Source organism: Protopterus annectens, chromosome 10.part0, assembly GCF_019279795.1.
Source record: "Protopterus annectens isolate FY-2018-M chromosome 10.part0, PAN1.0, whole genome shotgun sequence".
Taxonomy (NCBI): Eukaryota; Metazoa; Chordata; order Ceratodontiformes; family Protopteridae; genus Protopterus; species Protopterus annectens.
The window spans coordinates 1,527,587,587-1,527,608,565 of NC_056744.1; the positions used below are offsets into that span (position 1 = coordinate 1,527,587,587).

A 20,979-nucleotide genomic window follows, 5' to 3' on the forward strand; every position below is an offset into this window, starting at 1 on the left:
GATCTAGTGGAGTTTTCTTTGAAATGTTTTTGTGCATCAGAAGTGATTCACTGTGAGGGCTTTTTTTTTTCATTTATCACTATTGTGTGATAAGGGAGAGCATAGAGGGTGCAACGCATAGCTCTTAACTGTCCAGATTTTCGCAGAATGTCTAGATTTTTGCCTCATATTTTAGTCTGTTCATCATAAAACATGTGGTTTTCTGGTAAATCAGTGAGTACTGAATTCTCTAAATAACGGCAGATGTGTAAGTTTCTGTCTATATCCTTTAGAAAATGCACAGTAACACAATACCTTTTATTTTAGCAACTTTCAAAGTTTATAAGCAGAATATTTAAACGTTGCCCCTGTTTTGGGTCCCTTTGCCCCCAATCATACCTCTCAACCATACTGAATTACTCAGTTTCTACTGAGTATTGGGGTCCAAATGAAGGGGTGCCATGATTCCCGATTGGCACCCCTTCATTTCCGATTTTTTTTCTTTTGGTTTCTGATTTCAAATATGGAGCTGTCGGAGCTGACGTCATCAGGGCTATCAGCCAGTCAGAACTGAGCTCCTTGAGCTCACATCATCATTTACGGCTGCAAATACAAGCGGGAAACAGCAGCATTCCTTTGGATTTACAGCAGTGGTGGCATTTTGGATTTATGAAGAGCAAATGCAAACAGAAAACAGCAGCGCTTTGGTTTTATCAGCACTCGTTTTGGATTTACAGCAGGCCGGAGAATGCAGCATTTTGGATATATCAAGAGCGGGCCGGGGAATGCAGCACTCATTTCATCAGGTTTTGGGGGAATCAAGTGAAGTGGATTATCGCTGGGGAACCTTTGGACTCAAGTAAGGTGTGTGTGTGAAGTGGATTATGTGTGTGTGTGTGTGTGTGTGTGTGTGTGTGTGTGTGTGTGTGTGTGTGTGTGTGTGTGTGTGTGTGTGTGTGTGTGTGTGCCCCCATGTAATACACCTGGTGGCTAGAGGTATTCAGGCTCAAACCCTGTACTTTTGGTATAGGGTAAAAAGAGCCTAAAGTCCCTAGCCGCCACCATTTCCGAGCTTTGTTTAGATTTTTTTGTGCTAAGAGTTGAGAGCTAAGCCTATGGTGAGAAGTGAAAAAAATTTGTATTCCCTCATTATTGGCTTTGTTTTTTGTCCAGGATTTTTGTGCAAAGAGTTGAGAGCTATGGTGATTGAGAAGTGAGAACTGAATTTGTATTCCCCCATTATTGGCTTTGTCCAGGTTTTTTGTTCTAAGAGACTGAGAGCTATGGTGAAAAGTGAGAACTGAATTCACTAGATAGCCATTAAGTTTCAGTCTTCTTATTTTTTAGGGCACTGCTGATTTGGCATACTGGTATGTTGCTCTGACTGTAGTGCATAGGGACCAGGGTTCATATGCATGGTGGTAACACAACATTTTATTCTAGCAACTTTCCAAAATTATACAAGCAATGTTTAAAATGTGTCCCTAGTTTTTGACCTTTTGCCCCCTCAAAAAAAAAAACTGAACTTGAAAATAAGTGCGAGAAGCTGTGCAAGATGCCTATGGCTTACACTACTGTCATTCTCTTTATAGTTTGGGTGTGGAAGTAGACTTTTATGATGGAAATGTTCTGAATTAGGCAGTTTTGTCATTATTGGGTCATGCATTTTGTTTCATTGCCTACAGTATGGCCTACTGGAAAAATGTTCAAACAATACATTTAAAATGTGCTCTGTCTAACAAGTGTGCTGTATTATACAAGGAATATAACTTAATAAAGTCAGGAAGGTGTATCAAAGAAAAGAACACATATATGTTTTCTGTTTTGTGTGCAAGGGGCCAATGATGTGAAAACAGGCCAAAAATAATCTTTATCCACCACTGCCCAGATGCATGTTCTTTGTATGTGGTGTGTGGGTTTCAATGCTATTTCAATTAATGTGAGTTTCAAGGGCAGAGAAGCTTTAATGTCAAGTCTATTTTCATTGTGAGACAGTAATGCTTTGTTTAGCAGATGTCTGTTAGTGTTTTGTGCATTGTTGTGCTGTAAAACATAAAAATAAAATCGAATCATTATAGAAGTACAGCAGGATGCACACATTAATGTTTATGGTAAATGGGGAGAAAGGCAATGGGACAGGGGAATGGCTGCAGGGGGGACTGCTGGTGCATTTGGTTGTATATTCTTCAGTTTGCATTTGAAAGTTTGGCCCACAATTCCACCATGTTGGTTGAGGTGGGTTAATTATTATGTATGCAAATTAGATGTTAATCAGTGTGATTGTACCTCTTTTTCTTTTTGGCCTGCCTTGATTTTTTTTGATATTTCTAGGTTGAGAGGTATGCCCCCAATTATTTTTGACTTTGTCCAGATTTCTTGTGCTAAGAGGTTAAGAGGTGGAGTGCAGGGGTTCTTGTCCCCTAAAAAAATAAATAAAAAAATAAAAAATTTTTTTTAAGTTTTTTTGGTGTAATAACGTTTTTCAGTCAAGTGTGATTCTATGAATGAGTTTTCAGTCAAAGGTGTTCACTCAAATGTGACTGGGTGAAGTATAATTCAAAGTAACGGAACTTATATATATATATATATATATATATATATATATATATATATGATTATTTCCTCGTCTATCAACAGCACAGATGAATGACACACAATCTGAAAAAAATTAGTGACAACACAAATGTTTGACAAACAAAATGATTGAATCACAAAGGGTTTTTAATTACATAATAGGTGGTGGTGGGGCAGGGGAGATGTAAGGTTAGGGTTAGCACACATAAATAGGGCAGGCAGGGGATTATAAACCTATTTGTATGTGGGTCATGCTGGTTTGGTCAAGTGCCAATATTTTCAGTTGCACTTTAGTGAAAGTGCACTGTCTGACTTATATTCTAGTTGACTGGCTTAATACTTGAGTAATAGTCCCATAACGGCCCAACTCATATTAAAATGGTAGCTCTGCACTGTTTTGGACTGTTCCCTATTGAGAAATGTTGTGTGTTGGGGCTGTTACTGTGTTTTTCAGTGCTGTATTGGGCAACAGTGATGGGAGTGTGTTTGAGAATATAGAAGAGTGCAAATTGGGCAGTTTCCCGTTACATGCATTTTCTGTGATTCTGCACTGGTGTGAGTGTGCAGTAGGGCTTTCTCCCCTGGAAATTCACTTAGTTTAATTCAGTGGCTCAAGAGTTGGGGTTAAAGATAAAGTGGCACTTTGACGAACTGTCATAAACATGTGTGTGTGTGTGTGTGTGTGTGTGTGTGTGTGTGTGTGTGTGTGTGTGTGTGTAAATTTATATATATATATATATATATATATATATATATATATATATACTTATTGTTCAAAACTGAATCTTCAGTATATCGATGTTCATAATATCGACACAGAAATGAGCATACTGCAAGATGTAAACTTGGAGTATGACAAACAAACTGCTTTTTGCAGGGATCAACCCCCCCCCCCCGTATCCTCTACACCCCACATACTTAAATATATCAGCTCTGAAATTATACAATACTGGGGAAAAGGCATATTCCCCAACCCAATAAGATGTCAGTCTCACAACATCGTTGGTAGCTTTCACATTCACTAAACAAAACAAAACAGGTAAGAAAGATGATGACTAAAGTCACAGTTGACTAATATCACCACACCCATTTATATATATAGTTATAGATATAAATATACACACACACACACACACACACACACACACACACACACACACACAAGTCTATGTTAAAGATTCAAAGGAAAACAAAACTATTTTTTGCGGGGGGGGGGGGGTGGGCAAGCTCCCTTACACCTGGCATGCCTTGCTAATTACATTTACCAACTCTGAGAATGCACTGCAGTGGGAAAAGAGCAAATTTCCCTATCCCACTGCACCACAATCTTGCTCACCTAAGCATGGGCAATTTTTGAACTCTGGATATGATAATTTAATTGCTTGATCTTTTGAGAGTTTGAGCACTTGAAGGACACCCATATTTAAATATGTATGCATATATATATATATATATATATATATATATATATATATATATATATAATTGGATCTATACCACCATATCAAAAAGTAAAAATGTTGAATGGCACAATAGCAAAAGTGCCAAAATGTCGAGGGTCCGTTTTTGAGATCTCTGTACAGTGAAGATTGGGATATTTGCCTTTCCTCACTGTAGTGCGATCTCGGATTTGGAATATATATTTAGTAGGGGGTGGGGGGCACAGCCCCCCTCAATAACGAGTTTGAATTCGACATATATATATATATATATATATATATATATATATATATATATATATATATATATATACATACACATACACACACACACACACACACACACACACACACACACACACAGATAAAGACAGGGGGAGAGAGAGAAAATTAGCGACTCAGACATCAAGCTGCCCAATATTTGTGGGCTGTACATAGTTTTGTTACAGTTTTGCAAATCAGCATTCATAGATATTGTTAAACCACACTGTAGAAGCCATTGAGCTCAGACATGGCAAATGCATCTGAGCAAAAACAGAGCATGAAACCGCATGCAAGGAATAAAACAAAAAGTGATGCCCGTGAACTTTGCTCACTTTTCTGTATCTTGAAGGCTTGTCATTTAACTAAGTTTTGTGCCCATGTGTTTTAGGTGCAGTTATAAGAGTCACTAGTTTGCTGATTATTTGCATGTATGCCCATTTCCCATCTGTGACTGTTATCAAATGCATTGCTGTATAAAAATCATCAGAATTTATGACTCTAAATCCCTCTTACCTCCTCCACTACCTTCAGAGACAGATGTGTAACCCGACAGTACATGAGTGTTGGCTCCCATTCTATCTGTAGAAGCCTCTCTGTCAAAATATTAAAGTCAGAAATGGAAGCTAAATTAATCTACTACATTCTTATAACCAAACAATAAATGTGGTTCCGATATAAAAGCTGTTGCCAAGCATCAGTATTGATAGCATTCAGACATAACTTTTTACAGGATTTCAGCACATACCAGAGGCCAAATAGTTAGGGAAATGGGACTGGTGTTAAAAGCAATTCAAGTTTTCTTTTATATTCTGTAGGAATGTATACACACCACATTCATCAACACACCCACACAAAACAAAAGGAGGTTGTTGACCTTATACAAGGCAAATGCCCAAATGTATTATTATTGCAGTTTTTAGTATAGCCTACTTGCCTGCTTTCCATTCCTGTTGAGGCAGCTGGTGACTGTGCCATTTATTATTTTTTTAACACAGGATGGTTAAAGTTTTGTTTTCACTAAGTGACATATAGATATAGACAGGTAAGGGAATGCTGTACTAATAATCACTGTTTAGCAGTAGGTATGGCAGAATTTGGGCAGTGCAGTGGTGTAGCACTTAGAGTTGTTGCCTGACAGCAAGAGATTCTCTAGTTTGATTTTTGGCTGGGGTGGCTTCTGTGTGGAGTCTGCATGTCCTCCCTCTGTTCGTGTGGGTTTCCTCCCACATTCCAAAGACATGCAGTAGGTGGCTTGGACACTCTACATTGGCCCTAGGTGTGAGTGCATGCATGTGCATGTGTGTGGTGCACCCTCTGGGGAGGGTTGGGCTTTGGGCTTGCAACCTAAGCCCATAAAACCAGTAACTGCTACAAAAACAACTAACACTGAAATGTGCTTGTTGCCCAATGTACCACATGGTGTGTGAAAGAGAGAGAGATGGCAGAATTTGCCCACAGCTTGCTTGGCTTACCCCAAAGAAACCTGAGTGACAAATAATGCAAAATGTTTGCAAATCCTGCCTTCATCACAGTGGTAGGCTGATCATTAGTATTACTCACTGCAGATGTTTATATAATTCTCTTTTTAGTGGTTGGCTCTGTCTGATAAAACAATGATACAGATACACTAGGAAGTAAATGAACAGCACTCTGAATGTTTTCCAGTGTTTTTATTAAGGCAGCAACACTTTCACACTCTCAGATGTGCCAAACAGATAAACCAGTGTTGGCTACTACACAACCTTCATCAGTGTATCTATATAATCTAGCTGTACATATATAAAGTTATTATTATTATTATTATTATTATTATTATTAATAATAAAAGTCACATGACATAAATGATGTGTACATCCAAAAACAGATGTATAGATTGAGAGTAGTGAATAACAGAAAAAAAATAACAGGAAAAAAATCTGTACTAACAAGACGGCTTTGTGTTTCCTTAAGAGACAACAATAGTGACACCTACTGGTCATTGAAAAAAACATGCAGATTCAAAATGCAAAAATAATCGCTTAATCCTTGTGAAAGCAATACACCTTGGTTAATAATAAACTTTTATGGGGACTGAACCTTAGTACCTTCTATATATGAAGCAGATACAACAATCACCACTTTATGGGACCTTTCTTCAAGTAAAATATCAAGCCAACACATTATTTTAGTCCCCTTTAATAACTGTTCTATCCCTGTAATTGGAAGGAAAAAGATCTGTGTTAACAAAAATGTTAGATATATTTCCATATAACAATACATGCTGACACCTTGTGATTATTTGGAAAACATACAGGCTCCAAAATATACAAATTCAGAAATATCCATTTAACTCTGATGAAAAATAATGCACCTTGGATAATAATCCACTGCTGTTCCCTTTTGGATAACAAATCCAATTATATTACTAGCACCTTAACTAATGTTTTCAATCTGCTAACCATAAATTTTACCCCAGAATGTCTTAAAGTATGCTTCAGCTTCCCTGACAATGTTCATATCGCTAAAATATTCAGTCATTACTTTAGCATCCCAGATGTTTTACCTTCATAAAATGAAGATGAAGAACATTGGTCATATGAATCACCCGTTCATTCTTAATGATCAGTTGTTTATGGGAAAACTTGACTGTGTTAGTTTCTGTGAATTTTGTACACTTACTTATAAACAAACAAGATAAGCAGTTCCCACAAGAAAACTGCCCCTTAATGTAACATGGAAATTTCTTTGTGATGGCAAAAAATATATTTCTTTTTAAACTTAACAAAATAATCAGATACATGTTTGCCTTTCTTGAAGACAAATGTGAATTTAGTGTTCACGAATGGCCATACCTCATTGAAACATAATATAATATCCCAGGGCTAGATTCAATAAATTCTGCACTAAGTGGATACTAAGTATACACTGTTCTGAGTGAACAAACAACACAGAACTAACGCACACCTTCTTCCTCCTAATTTAAGTTTTCCTACTGATATTCTTGTAGCTTTAAATATTGACAGGTTAGCACAAAGTGTAGAGTACACGTACACGTAATGTAATCTTTCTGAGTAACTAGAAAGTACAAAAAGGTTGTAAGAATTTTATTGAATACATATCATGTACACATAGTGTACACTTAGTGTAGGCTTTATTGAATCTGGTCCTGTTAACATTTCCTCAGTAAGTGGCAGCTAGTAGTGGAGAGCAATAACATTTCTACATATACTGCTTTTTTGGGGGGTTTTAAAACAATAAATAAACAAATCAGTTATAAAACAAACAAATAACTACTTACATAGGTCCACAGCTGATCAATACATCAACGTTTCACATATGAACAATTAATATGTTTCAAGCAAGTCTTTAAATCTAAGCCAAGATATTTATATGAATGTGTAATATTAGAAGCTCTCATCTTTACAGTATGCAATTTACTATTGCAAACATTTTTTGACATACATAACATATGGTGTTACATCCTGATTTGTATGGTGATGTGGATGAACTATTAACAGTATCCATTTTTAAGAGGGAATTGGATGGGCAATAAAGGAGGCAAAAACAGTACAGCCTCTAGAAATACACCTGAGTTACCTTGTAAAGTAAAAAAAAAATATATGGGAATTAATGCAGAAGAAATTGGTGGACATTTTTAGTAACAATGAAGTTAAGAAGTTTACTCAGTTTACATTTTAAAGTGTATTACTCACTTTTTGAGCATATTTGTTGTAGAATTAAATTCATTTCCAGTTATACTGCTCATGTTAAAGTTCCAAGTGATTTTTGTAAAACGTGAAGATTATATTTTATTGTTTTATAGCTTAACTATTTAATCATTTTTTCTCTATAGGCACACCCACAAAACAATGGCATAGTAGCTATTGAGCAATAATTTGCAAGCTTATACAGATCATTATGGTTAAGCAAAAAAAATAAAAAACTCTCATCTTTGAGTAGTTTCTTAATTACAATGTGGTTTTATGAGTATATCCTGACATATGCTAGTTGAAGTCTTTCTAGAAAGCTAGAAATTCCTGTTGATGCATTTAGTAGAGGAATACAGTAGCCTATACAATAATGGTGATATTTCAGTTTAGTGTCACCGTTCCCTGGCTGTACTGGCAGTGGGGAGGGTCAACTGCGTGACAAAATAGTTCAATTGAGGACACTTTTAAGTGACAGCAGTACATGCTGTCAGTGACTACATGCAGCTTACTTGAGAATTCAGATAAAGGTTTGTAGATTTAGTAATGCATGTTATATACAAGAATATGAGGTAAAGTTAAGGGTAAGGGGTAAGATCCAGTACGAGATTTAAGTACTTGCATCTGAAATATTGCCCATTGTACGGTAACAGTTCACATATACGTGCTGACACTCAGTTAACCCCACCCACTGACAGCGAGGCCAGGAAATGGTGCACCCTAAACTGAAATATCAACTATATTAACTTCGGTAACGACATGGCAATAATTTTCAGCTCCAAAAAAAATTTCAGGTGGCCATCCATCCTTATCAACACAATAAAGTGCAAATGTAGTATCTATTTATTTTTTTACCCAAACTGGTCAATTTAGTATAGTAGTAAGGTTAAGTAAGTTGTATCCAGCTTCAATTTTTTGTTACTTAAACTTGTTTCAGAAAGTGACCAATAAACTTGAAGGTAGGATTTTTAATAAGTAATATGGCATTATTAAAAATGGAGGCCAATATGTTGCTGAAAATTCATTATAAACATTAAAAGACCTCATTGGTAAAAGGATTGCTACCAATGATCAAGCCACTGCAGATTGGTGGGATGAAAAAGTTATGCATTTTGATTTCCAAAATCTAAAAGGTTTATATGAAAGTGCAATCAAAAGTGCATAGCTCAACAGATTTCTGGGTGAGTATTTTGCAAGAGGTATGTTATGATGTAGAGTTGCCCCTTAAACTTTCAGTTATACATGCTTTTATAGATCAGAGTTTAAGAAAGTTAGGAGTGGGAATTAGGGAAGGAAATATTATGAAACAGTTGAAATTAGGGTGGTATGTGTGTGGGTGTGTCTCTTTGTCTGTGTGCGATGATACTAAAGAATGTGCTTAATGTAAAAGAAGTTCTGGATCCACATAAAGAATAAATGACAAGAATGACAATTATGTAAATAAAAAATGAAACATTTATGTGAAGGTACAAATAAAAGAAATAACTTTAACATTTAAAAGGTTTTCACAATAAATAAATTTGGTACTTAGGACTTAAGAATGGTAATATACCAATCATTGGAACCCAGTCAGACTTTTCCAGTAAACAAAGCAATAAATAAGATAAATAAATAAATACACACATTATATATTGTAAATGGGAAAGATGGACAATGAAATAACAGAAAATGGTAAAATAATGAACACAGAAGAAATCCATTGAAAAAAAATATTTTTTTATTATTTTATGCATTTCTTCATATGGAGTCCCAGTTTTCCTTTTGTCCAGCACATTAAAATACAATTGTATGTTGAATAGGAGGGCAGCTATCTCAACCATGTTAAACGAGGCATTTTATGGCACTTCTCCATTCAAAAAACAATGATGGCAAATCACATTTCCATTGTGGCATCCAAAGCATGAAATGATCTTCCTGTACAGCTCGGGGGCCTTTAAACTCTGTATTTCATAAAACTACTTTACATTTTACATTAGGTGGAACTGTAAATGTATTTCCTTCACCCCAAAAAATAACATATGTTTACTAAAAAATATATACTTTGATTACTTACAAATCCTTAATCCATAACACACTATCATCCTTTATTGCTCAAATTCTAACTACATTCCAAGCACAGTGCTGCTGTTCTCTGTACACTCATATCTGATCCAGTAACCACAAGTCATGCATAACTGCATGATAATGCACCGTGTTTCCCTTGGAAATCACTAGCAATACATTTGTAATAACACAACTTAGGGGCCAGATTGCACACTAATTTATGTTCAGAGTGTAGTACTGCACTCTCATTTACATATAAGCACTTCCGAAAGAGGACTTCCTTGATTCATGCTTGCATAGTACACAAATGAGAAACTGGATGAGTACTCATAGCTTTTACCCATTTCCAAAACATTGCAAACTCTTGCCATCTGTAACAGAGAAGAAACAAATTGGCATTGCATGTCACTGTATATGTTATTCTTCATTTTATTCAGTATGTTACTGCTATGGGGTACGTCGTTTACTATTTCTTCTCAGTTCTAGAGAATGAGCTGCAGTGTATATGGAAGGATGAATATACCTGCTTCATTTAATTGGTTTTACCTCTAGACAGCATGAGTTTTGAAACCATAAGTCTTGAAAAGGGATGGTATGTTTCCTTTTCTGAAGATAACTACTTAAGGGTTAGCATAATGGTTCAGATGTTTAACTCACAGACACACTGTACAAGGTTTGATTTTCACCTTTGAAAGTGAAATTGCCTTAGCTTAAAATTGCCCACAAGGGTGGCTAGTGACCACATACTTATCTATAAACCTACAAACCTACAATTATCACAAGACATTTTGGATTGATAAGGGGATACTCATAAGCCCACAGCTGTATGTCATGAAATTAAAACCTGTGCCAGTAACGGACAACATTTCAATGTTGCATGGAAGGTTGGAACGATACACCTGAATTTGAAAACTGGGGTAGTTGTACCCATTTTCAAAAAAAAAAAAAGAAGAACAAGAGCATCCTCCATTTGCACAGATTTCAAGTTCCTTAGTTTCCTGGAAAATCCTATGCCTCATTGCTGAAAACAAATTCATCCAGTAGATCAATCCCTGAACAGTTAAATATTTCAGTTTACATTTTCCTTACTGGAAATTGGGAGGTATTTCTATATGTGTCCATGCTGCCAAGGGTGAAGCTGGAGTTCTATAGCTATTTTGCATGTTTAAAAATTCATTCATTCTACTTGAAGACTACAGTCTTTGAAACCAACTAGTCAGAAAATGTTGCTATTACCTGGCTTACATTTTAAACAAATACAGCAGAATGAAGAAAAGCTGTTTTGGGGTTTGGTGAAAGAAAATAAATGTTTTTGTTTTGGATCTGCTTTGATTTTTGACATACGAAGAGTTCTAGTCGTTGCACAGAAACACAGGCTATAGCAAATAGCATGGCAGATCATTGCATGGGATGTCAGTTTGTTAATAAAGTGAACATTGGGACTGAAAACAAAATATTTTAATTCTCCTGCAAACATCCTGCCAGAAGAATGTCTATTCATCCCAATAACTAACTAGTTAAGTAATATTAAAATATTGTTACATTATAAATGAACATTCAGACATAATACTCAACTGATGTTTTTTTACGATCCAGTATACCCAACAGGAGATATGAAAATTGAATGGATCGGTATATATCCCATAACATAGAATTTGTGTATTCAATGTTTTAACTATTATTACCAGTTTATTAAAACTGAGCATTTCTCTTGTTTGGCATATTTTTTTTTAATTTAAGACTGTGAGTGAATGACTGGTTGGTTTGTTATCTGTTAGTTGTATAATCTGAAAACACACACTTGTTTACAATTGGTTTTATGGAAGTAAATCCTGATTGCTTCACTATCATTTTTTTTCTCCTTCCTACGCAGGAACTCAAAAGTCTTTCACAAAAGTAAGTGTATTCTTTTATTCTCTTTTCATTAATCTTACTACTTTTAACCTGCTTTCTGTGTTGGACTAGTACATACATTTTACTGGTTATCAATAGGGCAGACAGCAAAATTGAAACAGAGGTACAATGCAAGCCATTGGTGAACACGCAAGATCATGGTGATAGCATGATAAGAGACCTTCTGCAATATAATGTGTGGACAGAAATGAAGACTGTCCTTAGCCCAGGTGAGGAATCATTTTCTTTCTTTCTGTTGCTGAGCATAAATATTATAAATCTTCATTATCTTACACACACACACACACACACACACACACACACACACACACACACACACCTGTATAACTAGGACAGTTTCAACATTACTAGTTGATATACCTACCTGCATATCTTCTAGCTATGCAAGGAAACTCATACCTCTGACAAAAACTTGCACAGACACGGGGGGGGGGGGGCATGCAATTCTGCATAGTAGGTCTTCCAACAGGAAATGCAGACTTAAAACAGTTACTAGGCAGAGAAGTGTTTACTTAATACTGCCTGATGGATTCTGTGTTGTATTGTGGGCACTTTGTAGTTGAGACGGAAGGTAAGTATTAAGACTTGTCCCATGTGTAGTGTAAAATAATCTTTTTGCAGCAGAAATACAATGAAGGCATTATTGCTATTACATAAGACATTTGCAGATATGTAAGACTGCAAAATAACCTTTGTTTGTCATGCTTTTCTGTATTTTATGTATAGGAATTCATGACAGAATACTTTTTGCATCATAAAGTGGTTACAGTTATTAATTTTTGTCAGAATTGCAGCACAGGCTGAAAATAATCGATGTCTGTGCTCAGGAATTTTAAATAAAATAGTGATAGCTTAACATTATACAGCAAACCAGGTTCACTAATGAATCAGAAAGTTAGAAGATGAGCATAAAAAAGGCTGGGTGTGATATGCAACAAGGGTATTAGATTAAAATGACAACATTTCCTATCCTCAATTTTATTAGGTGCCAATGCAAATCTTATTTATTAGATGCCAATGTAAATCTTATTTATTAGGTGCCAATGCAAATCTTATAAGTATCAACTAAGAGCCAGCCTACCGATTGTATTAAAAGGCATTATTTTATTTATTTAACATTTGTTGACTGCAAACGTCTGCCTAGGACAGACCCTATTTTCAGTCAAGGCCTGGGGAGAAATGCTCCGGATACATGTCTTTGGAATGTGGGAGGAAAATGGAGTACCCAGAGATAACCCACGCGAATGCAGGGAGGACATGCACTCTAGCTGAGAATCAAACCAGAGAACCTGTTGCTGTGAGGTGACAATGTTAACTGCTGCAGCATTGTGTCATCCTATTAACCATATGAATATATCGTTTGGTATGTTTTACACTATCCATATATTAGAAAAACTACATGCCCGTCACCTTTACAAGAGTAGCAAGAAAAATTTTGGAGACAATCCTGAGGGCATTTCTAATGGACAGCAATCAGTAGGACAGCATTTTACATAGGATAATGAACAGAAAGACCTATCATTCAAGCCTCCAGTTTTATCATGGGGTTACAGGTAATTACCACAAGATATAGTCTGTCTGGACTTCAACAATGCCTTTGACCCAAATCTTCACAGCAGGCACTTGGGGGTAGGTGAGAAGACTAAAACTGAGGACCTGAATTGCTACACAGCTGAATGGTTAAAACACAAGAGGTTGTGCCGAGAGAACGGGGAAAATGGCTTATAGAGTACTGCAAGGGTCTGGCCTGCGATCAGTGTTCTTCATTGTCTTGGTCTCAGACATATCCGAGGGAACAGAGAACAGGATCAGTCTCTTTGCTGATGACACATAGGTGTAGAAGTGGAGGAAGGGGAGGAAAAGTCTAGCAAAGGATTTGGAAAGATTGCAGAAATGTGGAAACCGATGTTCAAATGCTAACAAATGCAAAGCACACAAATAAAAATAATACAAGCACCATAAAAAATAAGACCATAAGGAAGGAGGGACAGTGATAACAGTGAATGAGAAGAAAATATAAATTAAATGATAACATTAAATTGTTAATAACTAGGATAAGAAATATTCTGAAACTGCCATTCTTCAAACAGTCTTCTAAACCCCATGCTTGCATACTGTGGTCTAGTATCTGATAAAACATTATGCAGAATACTATGCCTTGAAAACATCCTTTTTAATGTACTGATCGTACCTCAGAAAATTGTGAAAGGCAATTCTGTTAATAACAAAACCAGTCTATTCCAATCCTTTACCATGATCTCCCATAAATTAATAATATGTAGTGCATGGAGTGATAAGATGTTACAATACTGGGAAAAGATAGCCTAGTTGAGCACTATTCTAGCACCTTTACAAGTGTTGTTATTATCGGGTTTCATGCTACCAGCATTCAAAATCAGAAAAACTCTTTGTGCTTTTCTTTCTGTAACCAGAACATGGAGTAGATAAAGCTTTATGCACTAAAAATAATTATGATTGGTTCTTTGATAATAACACCCCTCCCCCATAATGTGTACTGAACATGGATGCCAAGATTCACCTCTTGAGCTTCTCGGCATCCATGTCTCAAAGGCATAATAATGTGGTCAGGATTGGAGACCTGATCATAATCCTCTATATTATTTCTTCTATTGGGTTATTATTTTGATAAGCATTATATGTAGTACCTTTGTGAAACTCCTGTTTGTATAGCTGGCCAAAATAAGGGTCTATATTAGAACACCGAATGTTCAAAATTTCGAGTGTTCTAATATCGAACCCTATGAATCGAAAATTTAAAACATCGAACATACAAAACAGCAAATTTTTTCCTAGGGAAAAAAATTTGTTGTTCCAATACACATACACACAACACAAGCACACCAAACAAACAGCAATCCACACACATACACCTAAACTTACACCTAACCCTATATTAAACTAAACATACACCACTAACTATCCACTTACCTTAACTCAAACCCTAACCCTAAGGTTTGTCACTATCGCACAGTCACCTCACCCGTGCCCTAACCCTAACTAAACTACCCCACCCTAACCCTCATGTCCACACAATCGTACACTTACCGGACCCGCACCCTAACCCTAACTCACCTAACCTGCCCTAACCCTCACGTCCACACAATCGCACACTTACCTGAACCCGACCCATAACTTTCCACCACAGTGCTGAGAATTCCGAAGCAACAGAAATAGACAACCAAATTCTTTCCCTAGGAAAACATTTGGTTTTCTGTTTCTTCAATATTTTCAGAGTTAGCTGAAAATTGGTCAATATTAGAACACTCAAAATTTTGAACATTCAGTGTTCTAATATAGACCCCCAAAATAATACATCAAGAGCTTTTACTTTACACTTGCCATGATGACCACCCAAGTCTTTCTCCTGGTAATTTATGTTCAGATTTAGCCTATTCCTACTTGTTTTCATATTTCTGTTTTGCATGTAGGTTTACAAATTTCTGTTTCCTTTATGTTTTATTTCAACTGACACAAAGTAACTTCATGCACTTTATTTAAGGGTAAATTAGCTTTTTTTCCCCAACAGTATTCCTGTCATCTGAACTGAACAAAAGATAAACATAGCTCTCATTAATTAATCATGTAAACTTATAATCTTTGGTTTGCTCATCCAGTATATACAAGCATTAATAGTTTTAGTGGGTCAATATATGTCAGACCTTTTTGGCACACAGAAACTCTGAAATTTCTGCAGTATCGCTTCTATTTCATCTTTTCAAAACCCACATTCCTTATATGCTTTCAGGTCTATAAACTGCAGCTTTTCAATATTCTTGGTAATACTGCTTACAGGCAGGAATAAACCAAACTCCTGAAGCCAAAACATGTCATCTTCAGGCAAACTCCCTTGCAGAGAGAAGTTTCTTGGAGGATGTAACTGCACCATTCTTATATGGTAACATTTGGAATTCAAAAATACAGTAAAATGTAGTGCTGCCAATTCTGTCAGCTTTACATTCAGATAGTGCAATAATGTACAGGAAAGCAAACCACATAACATATACATGAGACTGTAAACAGGCTAAAACATCAGTTATTAATGTGACATGCATATATATATGTTGCACTTATTTTACGGAACTTCATCACCAATATTTAGTCAAGGATACATTTTACCTAGTTAAAAGGAATACATAAATGATTTGTTGGGCTATTTTTATGCATAAAGCTTTCATTTAGGGGAAATTCTGTCAGTGAAGGAAGTTTTCAGAAGTAGTGATTATAAAAATCATGATTGAACTAAAAGGAAAGCTTATAGCAGATGAAATTGGAAGCTCATAAGTTTCCAGGGCTAAATTAAGTGATCAATACTAAATGTTTTCTTAAGGATAGAAGACCTAGGAAAATGTAATTGTTTTTAAAAATCGAATTATATAATTATTTATGTTTTGATTGAATTATGTATATACTGTGATTTTATTTTAATGCTGTGTAGCTCTGATGAAGTCCTAGTTCTGGTGGATAAAAGCACTTTAATTAATAAATTTGGTTTTCCATGTTTTTTGAGTTTTAGTTGAGGTTTCAGGAGACCTTTATTATCTTCTTCACCAGAATATGAATGTTTACAAGTCCTTACATTATTGCTGGCTTACTGATTGATCTTTCAGGGTTTGGCTGAGATTTTGAATGCAGTCACATGCATATGGATCCCTTAAAGGACAACCGCGCCCTCAGACTCAAAAAACATATTAATTTCATCATGGTTTGATGTTTCCTACATTTTAACAGCACTCTGAGACTATTTGTAGCTTTTTAGATATTTTTATATGCAATTTCTGACTCTGACCACATGGGGTCTGGCATATTGAAAAAATTCAGACTGTTTACTCTGCCTCAACTATCCCAGAATCCATCATTTGTCTCCCGAAAATTGCATCAGATCTGCCACTTTTTCCCTTAAGTTGCCATGACTTCATTGACTTAACAGGCATTCACTGCAGTCTTCAAATCCACTACTTTTGGTTAAATTGTTATCCTTTTTAAATGACCACTTGAAAGACAAGCAGTGCAAATGCTACAGAACAGAACACAAAAGTGCATTTTCTAGCTTTTTCTCCTTTCAAATGCTAACTTGATTTCTTTTGTGAAGGCTGGAATCTAGCTCTCCAAGCAATCTCCCCTCCCACTTCACACCTACCTTCCCTAGCTGTCAAACAGCCAAGGGTAATTTGAGCCATTATCTGCATGTGATTGACAGCTCATCACAGCAGGTGACCAGACCAATGTATTGTTTGCTAGTCTGCCTTTTCCTCCTTAGTGGGAGACTTTTTTTGTTGCACTACTCCTGTCAAATTTAAACCCAAGCAACATAGCACTGGCAATAGTTCCCTGCTTTGCAAAGCAATAGTCTGCCACTTATTTTCCCTTCCTGTTTAAATAGCCAACAGATGATACACTATAAACAAATAATTTCAGACCTGCATGACAGCACACACATGCTTTGAGTCAATATTAAAAAAAAAAACTTATGGTAATGCGTACCAGTTGTAAATTGTTGCACTTTAATTGTGCCAGACATAGTCTTATGCAATAACATCCTGTTACTGTCTACGCATGGTCACTGCAAAATTATCCTTTTTGTAGCAGTTACTGTACTTCAGTAGGGCTCTTAATAGTGAGATTAGTGAACTTATTTGGCTGGACTTCACAGTTCCAGCAATGGTCAACTACATATACTGCACCATATATTGGTTTACTCAGAATTTCACCGCTTAGTATCCATGGTCTTACATTTTTAGCTTTACAGCATCTCAATTTACAAAGTCTGTGCTATATCCATTTATCTCTAAATATAATCCCTGTATACATTAAGACTGCAGCGTAATGAAGATCCATCACGTATGAATATAGTACTGTTCATTACTATATACAGTCTGCTACTTGCAATTCTTTCCACTCCCTTTCTTACCTAGACTAACATCCTCAGCCCCCTTCACTGGACCTTCACTCTTTTCTCCTATCTTATTGCCTACTTCACCGTATAGCCATCCTCTCTCTATTTTCTTTCCAGCCATACCTAGACCATCTTTATCCTACTACCATAGCATCTCATCTCTATCCTGCTTCCTCACTCTCCTTTTCAACTTGACTTTCATAACATTTAACTATGTTAAAATACTTTTACCCTACGTAACCATATTCTATCCACAATTTCTATCTATCTTTTCTCCCCTTTTTCCCATAGCTTTACTACCTATCTACCTGTTTACCTTCTAACTTGCTTTAACACTTGTTACCATCAGTTTTCTTTCCCTCTGCTAACTACCTAATCTGTCTTCTAGCCTACTGACCGATGATTAAATTACTTAGCTTGACTACAGATATCCTTAACTCAACTTTATATTTTTGTGCCTGAGCTTAACTCCTCAGCCACATAATGTGAACCCTGTTTGTTGCCTACTTAAATTAGTCCAGGCAAACTGTATTTTGTCTCTGTACATTTTTGTTTTTTTAAAAAATTGATTTATTTAGTAAAGTATTCCTCATGTATTGTCTTAGTCTAATAGTGGAGCTTTTCTCCTCGGGCCTCTGCTGAAAATGGACATGTATCCAGCCAGACTAGCCCGGTTAACAAATGTAAAATAAAATAAAATAAATAAAATAAATGAAACACTTTATTTTTAATAGACCTTACAAATCTATAGCAATCATATACCATTTAATTTTTAAAAATGTACCAGAAGTCAACTGATCCCTCAGACATACAAGATTAGCTGGCTTTTGGTTTACAATGTGCAAAAGTGGCAATTCCCACAGCACTATTGTGAAAGCCTCTGTACCTCGTCAAGGTAGCCAGCATCACAGAGGTCCACTCACACCACAATACTTCCGTCTACAGCCTGATCCACTCACATCACCAGTTGCATCCAACAGTCTTCCAGATGCATCCAACAGTCTTCCAGATGCATGCGACGCTTGCCCAGCCAAAAAAAATCTACATGCATACATTTATTCACCAAGGACCAGTCCTTAGACACTGTACAAGCTCCAGCTGCCGACAAATAAAAAGGAATCATACACAACTTCATACCGCTCCATCATTCACACAATAGTACTGCAAATCAAGGCTAAGACGAGACATTCCACAATAGCAGTATCTTGGTCTACATCTGCACAACATGACAGATCTTACACAAGTTATGCCAATCGATTGACCTTTGTTATTTTATTTAATTCTAGCAGCACACATACACATCACTATTTCTGAAAACTTTATTGTCACTTCACTATTTCTGAAAACTTTTTCACTTCACAATACCAGTACACATTCCATAAAATATTATCATTTGTCCAGAGCCTCAACTGCTCAACAGCAGGAACACCGTGTACCTCAAAATTGCAAACTTGCATGCTCAGCTACTTGTTCACAAATGACCACAACCAAACAAGTTTCACCCGGACCAACTTGTTACAAACTAGTATCCCTACTTAACCTGCGCCCTCAATGCTATGAATGCTTCACTATTTCATGCTTGGATTGATACTCCATTGAAAATGGCACTTTCCAAGTGTGTAATGTGCAGGACTATAATCATACAATTCACAGATGAAGCCAAACTATAATCATATCATTCACAGATGAAGCCAAAAAGATACATTTAGTGACTGCATGTAATAACCAGTCCATACACCATCAGTAATACAATTCTACCTTACATAGCTTATCAATTCAATCCATTTAACCATCAGACACACACCATTTAATTTACCATCCATTAACAACTTAAGAACCAATCCACTTAGCTATATTCATCAAGTCAGGAAACCATTACATTACACATCACAAACCATCCATAACCCATTTGTAGACTCAATTTCACATCACATGAATTCATTGTAGGACCATGTTAGACATTGCATTCAACACGATGGTCTTCTGTAGTGAGCTGTACTACTTCCATGCATTCAACACGATGGTCTTCTGCAATGTGATTCCATCGTACAGGTAGCCAAATGTAATTACCTTGCAGAAAAGAGGCTGAAATGTGGAAGTATGACCACTACTTTTCCACACAGCCAGGGGGTGAAAAGACAAAATCCGCAACTCTTTACACTCTGATATGTGCATAAAACACAATTAGTCTGTGAACATCCACAGTATGGATAACAGAGGTTCCCGAATAGGTCCATCACCATGGACGGTTTTGTCTTGAGCAAGAACATATCGACTAGATGGGAGACCCTACAGTCCCAGGTTAGTGCCCATGAAATGTCATGGCAACAAATCCGGAGTGAAATACAAGACTCTGAATAGACCATAGACTATATCCAAAACAGGGGGTATAGCCAGAGGCCTATGTTGTAAGCTCAAATGATGGAAGCCTGTTCTGAGGACAGGGATTATTCCTCCACTCTAGGCCTTTTATCTGTGGGGGTGGGCGAGTACTCCTGATACGAGTAATCAAGTCCTCAGCCATTTTAAGCATCTGCTTCTTCGTTGTGGTTCCAGGTGAGGGGCCCTTACCAAATGGTTTCCTGGGGTGTTTTGAAGCCTTGGCCTTGGTAAAGGCCTTTATAGGGAAGGTAGGGGGAGGTCTGAAGACGCCATGAGAAGAGGCAGATTTCTCGAATGTCTCAGCATCAGTAGCAAAGGAGTCTTCGGTATAGCCAGGTAAGATTTTGGCTGACACCAGCCTTGAGTACCCAAGGTACTGCTAAAGAGCTGTCGTCTGTAGGCAGAGGCTGTGTCATAGTCTCGCTGCAAACTGGGACACTAGAGGTAGACTTAAGCGTGGTGTTGGTAGAAGCCGCGGACCGCATGTGTCTGGCCTTTTCCTTGTGTTTTGTGTAAATGCGTAGTCGGTATATCAGACGACATTGTAAAATTCAAATCTTCTACAAAAAGATTCAGTGAATTCGCCCCGACGCTTTATGGTGTGCATACTGAAAGCACTAAAGTGACAGGCATACACGTAGTGTTCTGGGCCTAAGCAAGGTATGCAAAGGGAATGTAAATCCCTATGAGGCATTTGCTTCCCACAAGAAATCGAATTACCTTTTACTGCTTTTAGTGACATTGGTCTGAGCCAAGAAAATTATCCCCAATGGGGTACTTATCT

At 36.7% G+C, this 20,979-nt stretch overlaps 1 protein-coding gene across 1 annotated transcript in view; it reads left to right on the forward strand.

The window, feature by feature from the left end:
* The window catches only part of LOC122812851 (zinc-binding protein A33-like), a 49,486-nt gene that overhangs the window by 6,156 nt on the left and 22,351 nt on the right, over positions 1–20,979 (forward strand). The window contains exons 2-3 of the mRNA XM_044084892.1: positions 11,859–11,881; positions 11,978–12,108. Of these exons, the coding sequence (XP_043940827.1) occupies positions 11,859–11,881; positions 11,978–12,108 (154 nt within the window). The remainder of the gene's footprint in view (positions 1–11,858; positions 11,882–11,977; positions 12,109–20,979) is intronic.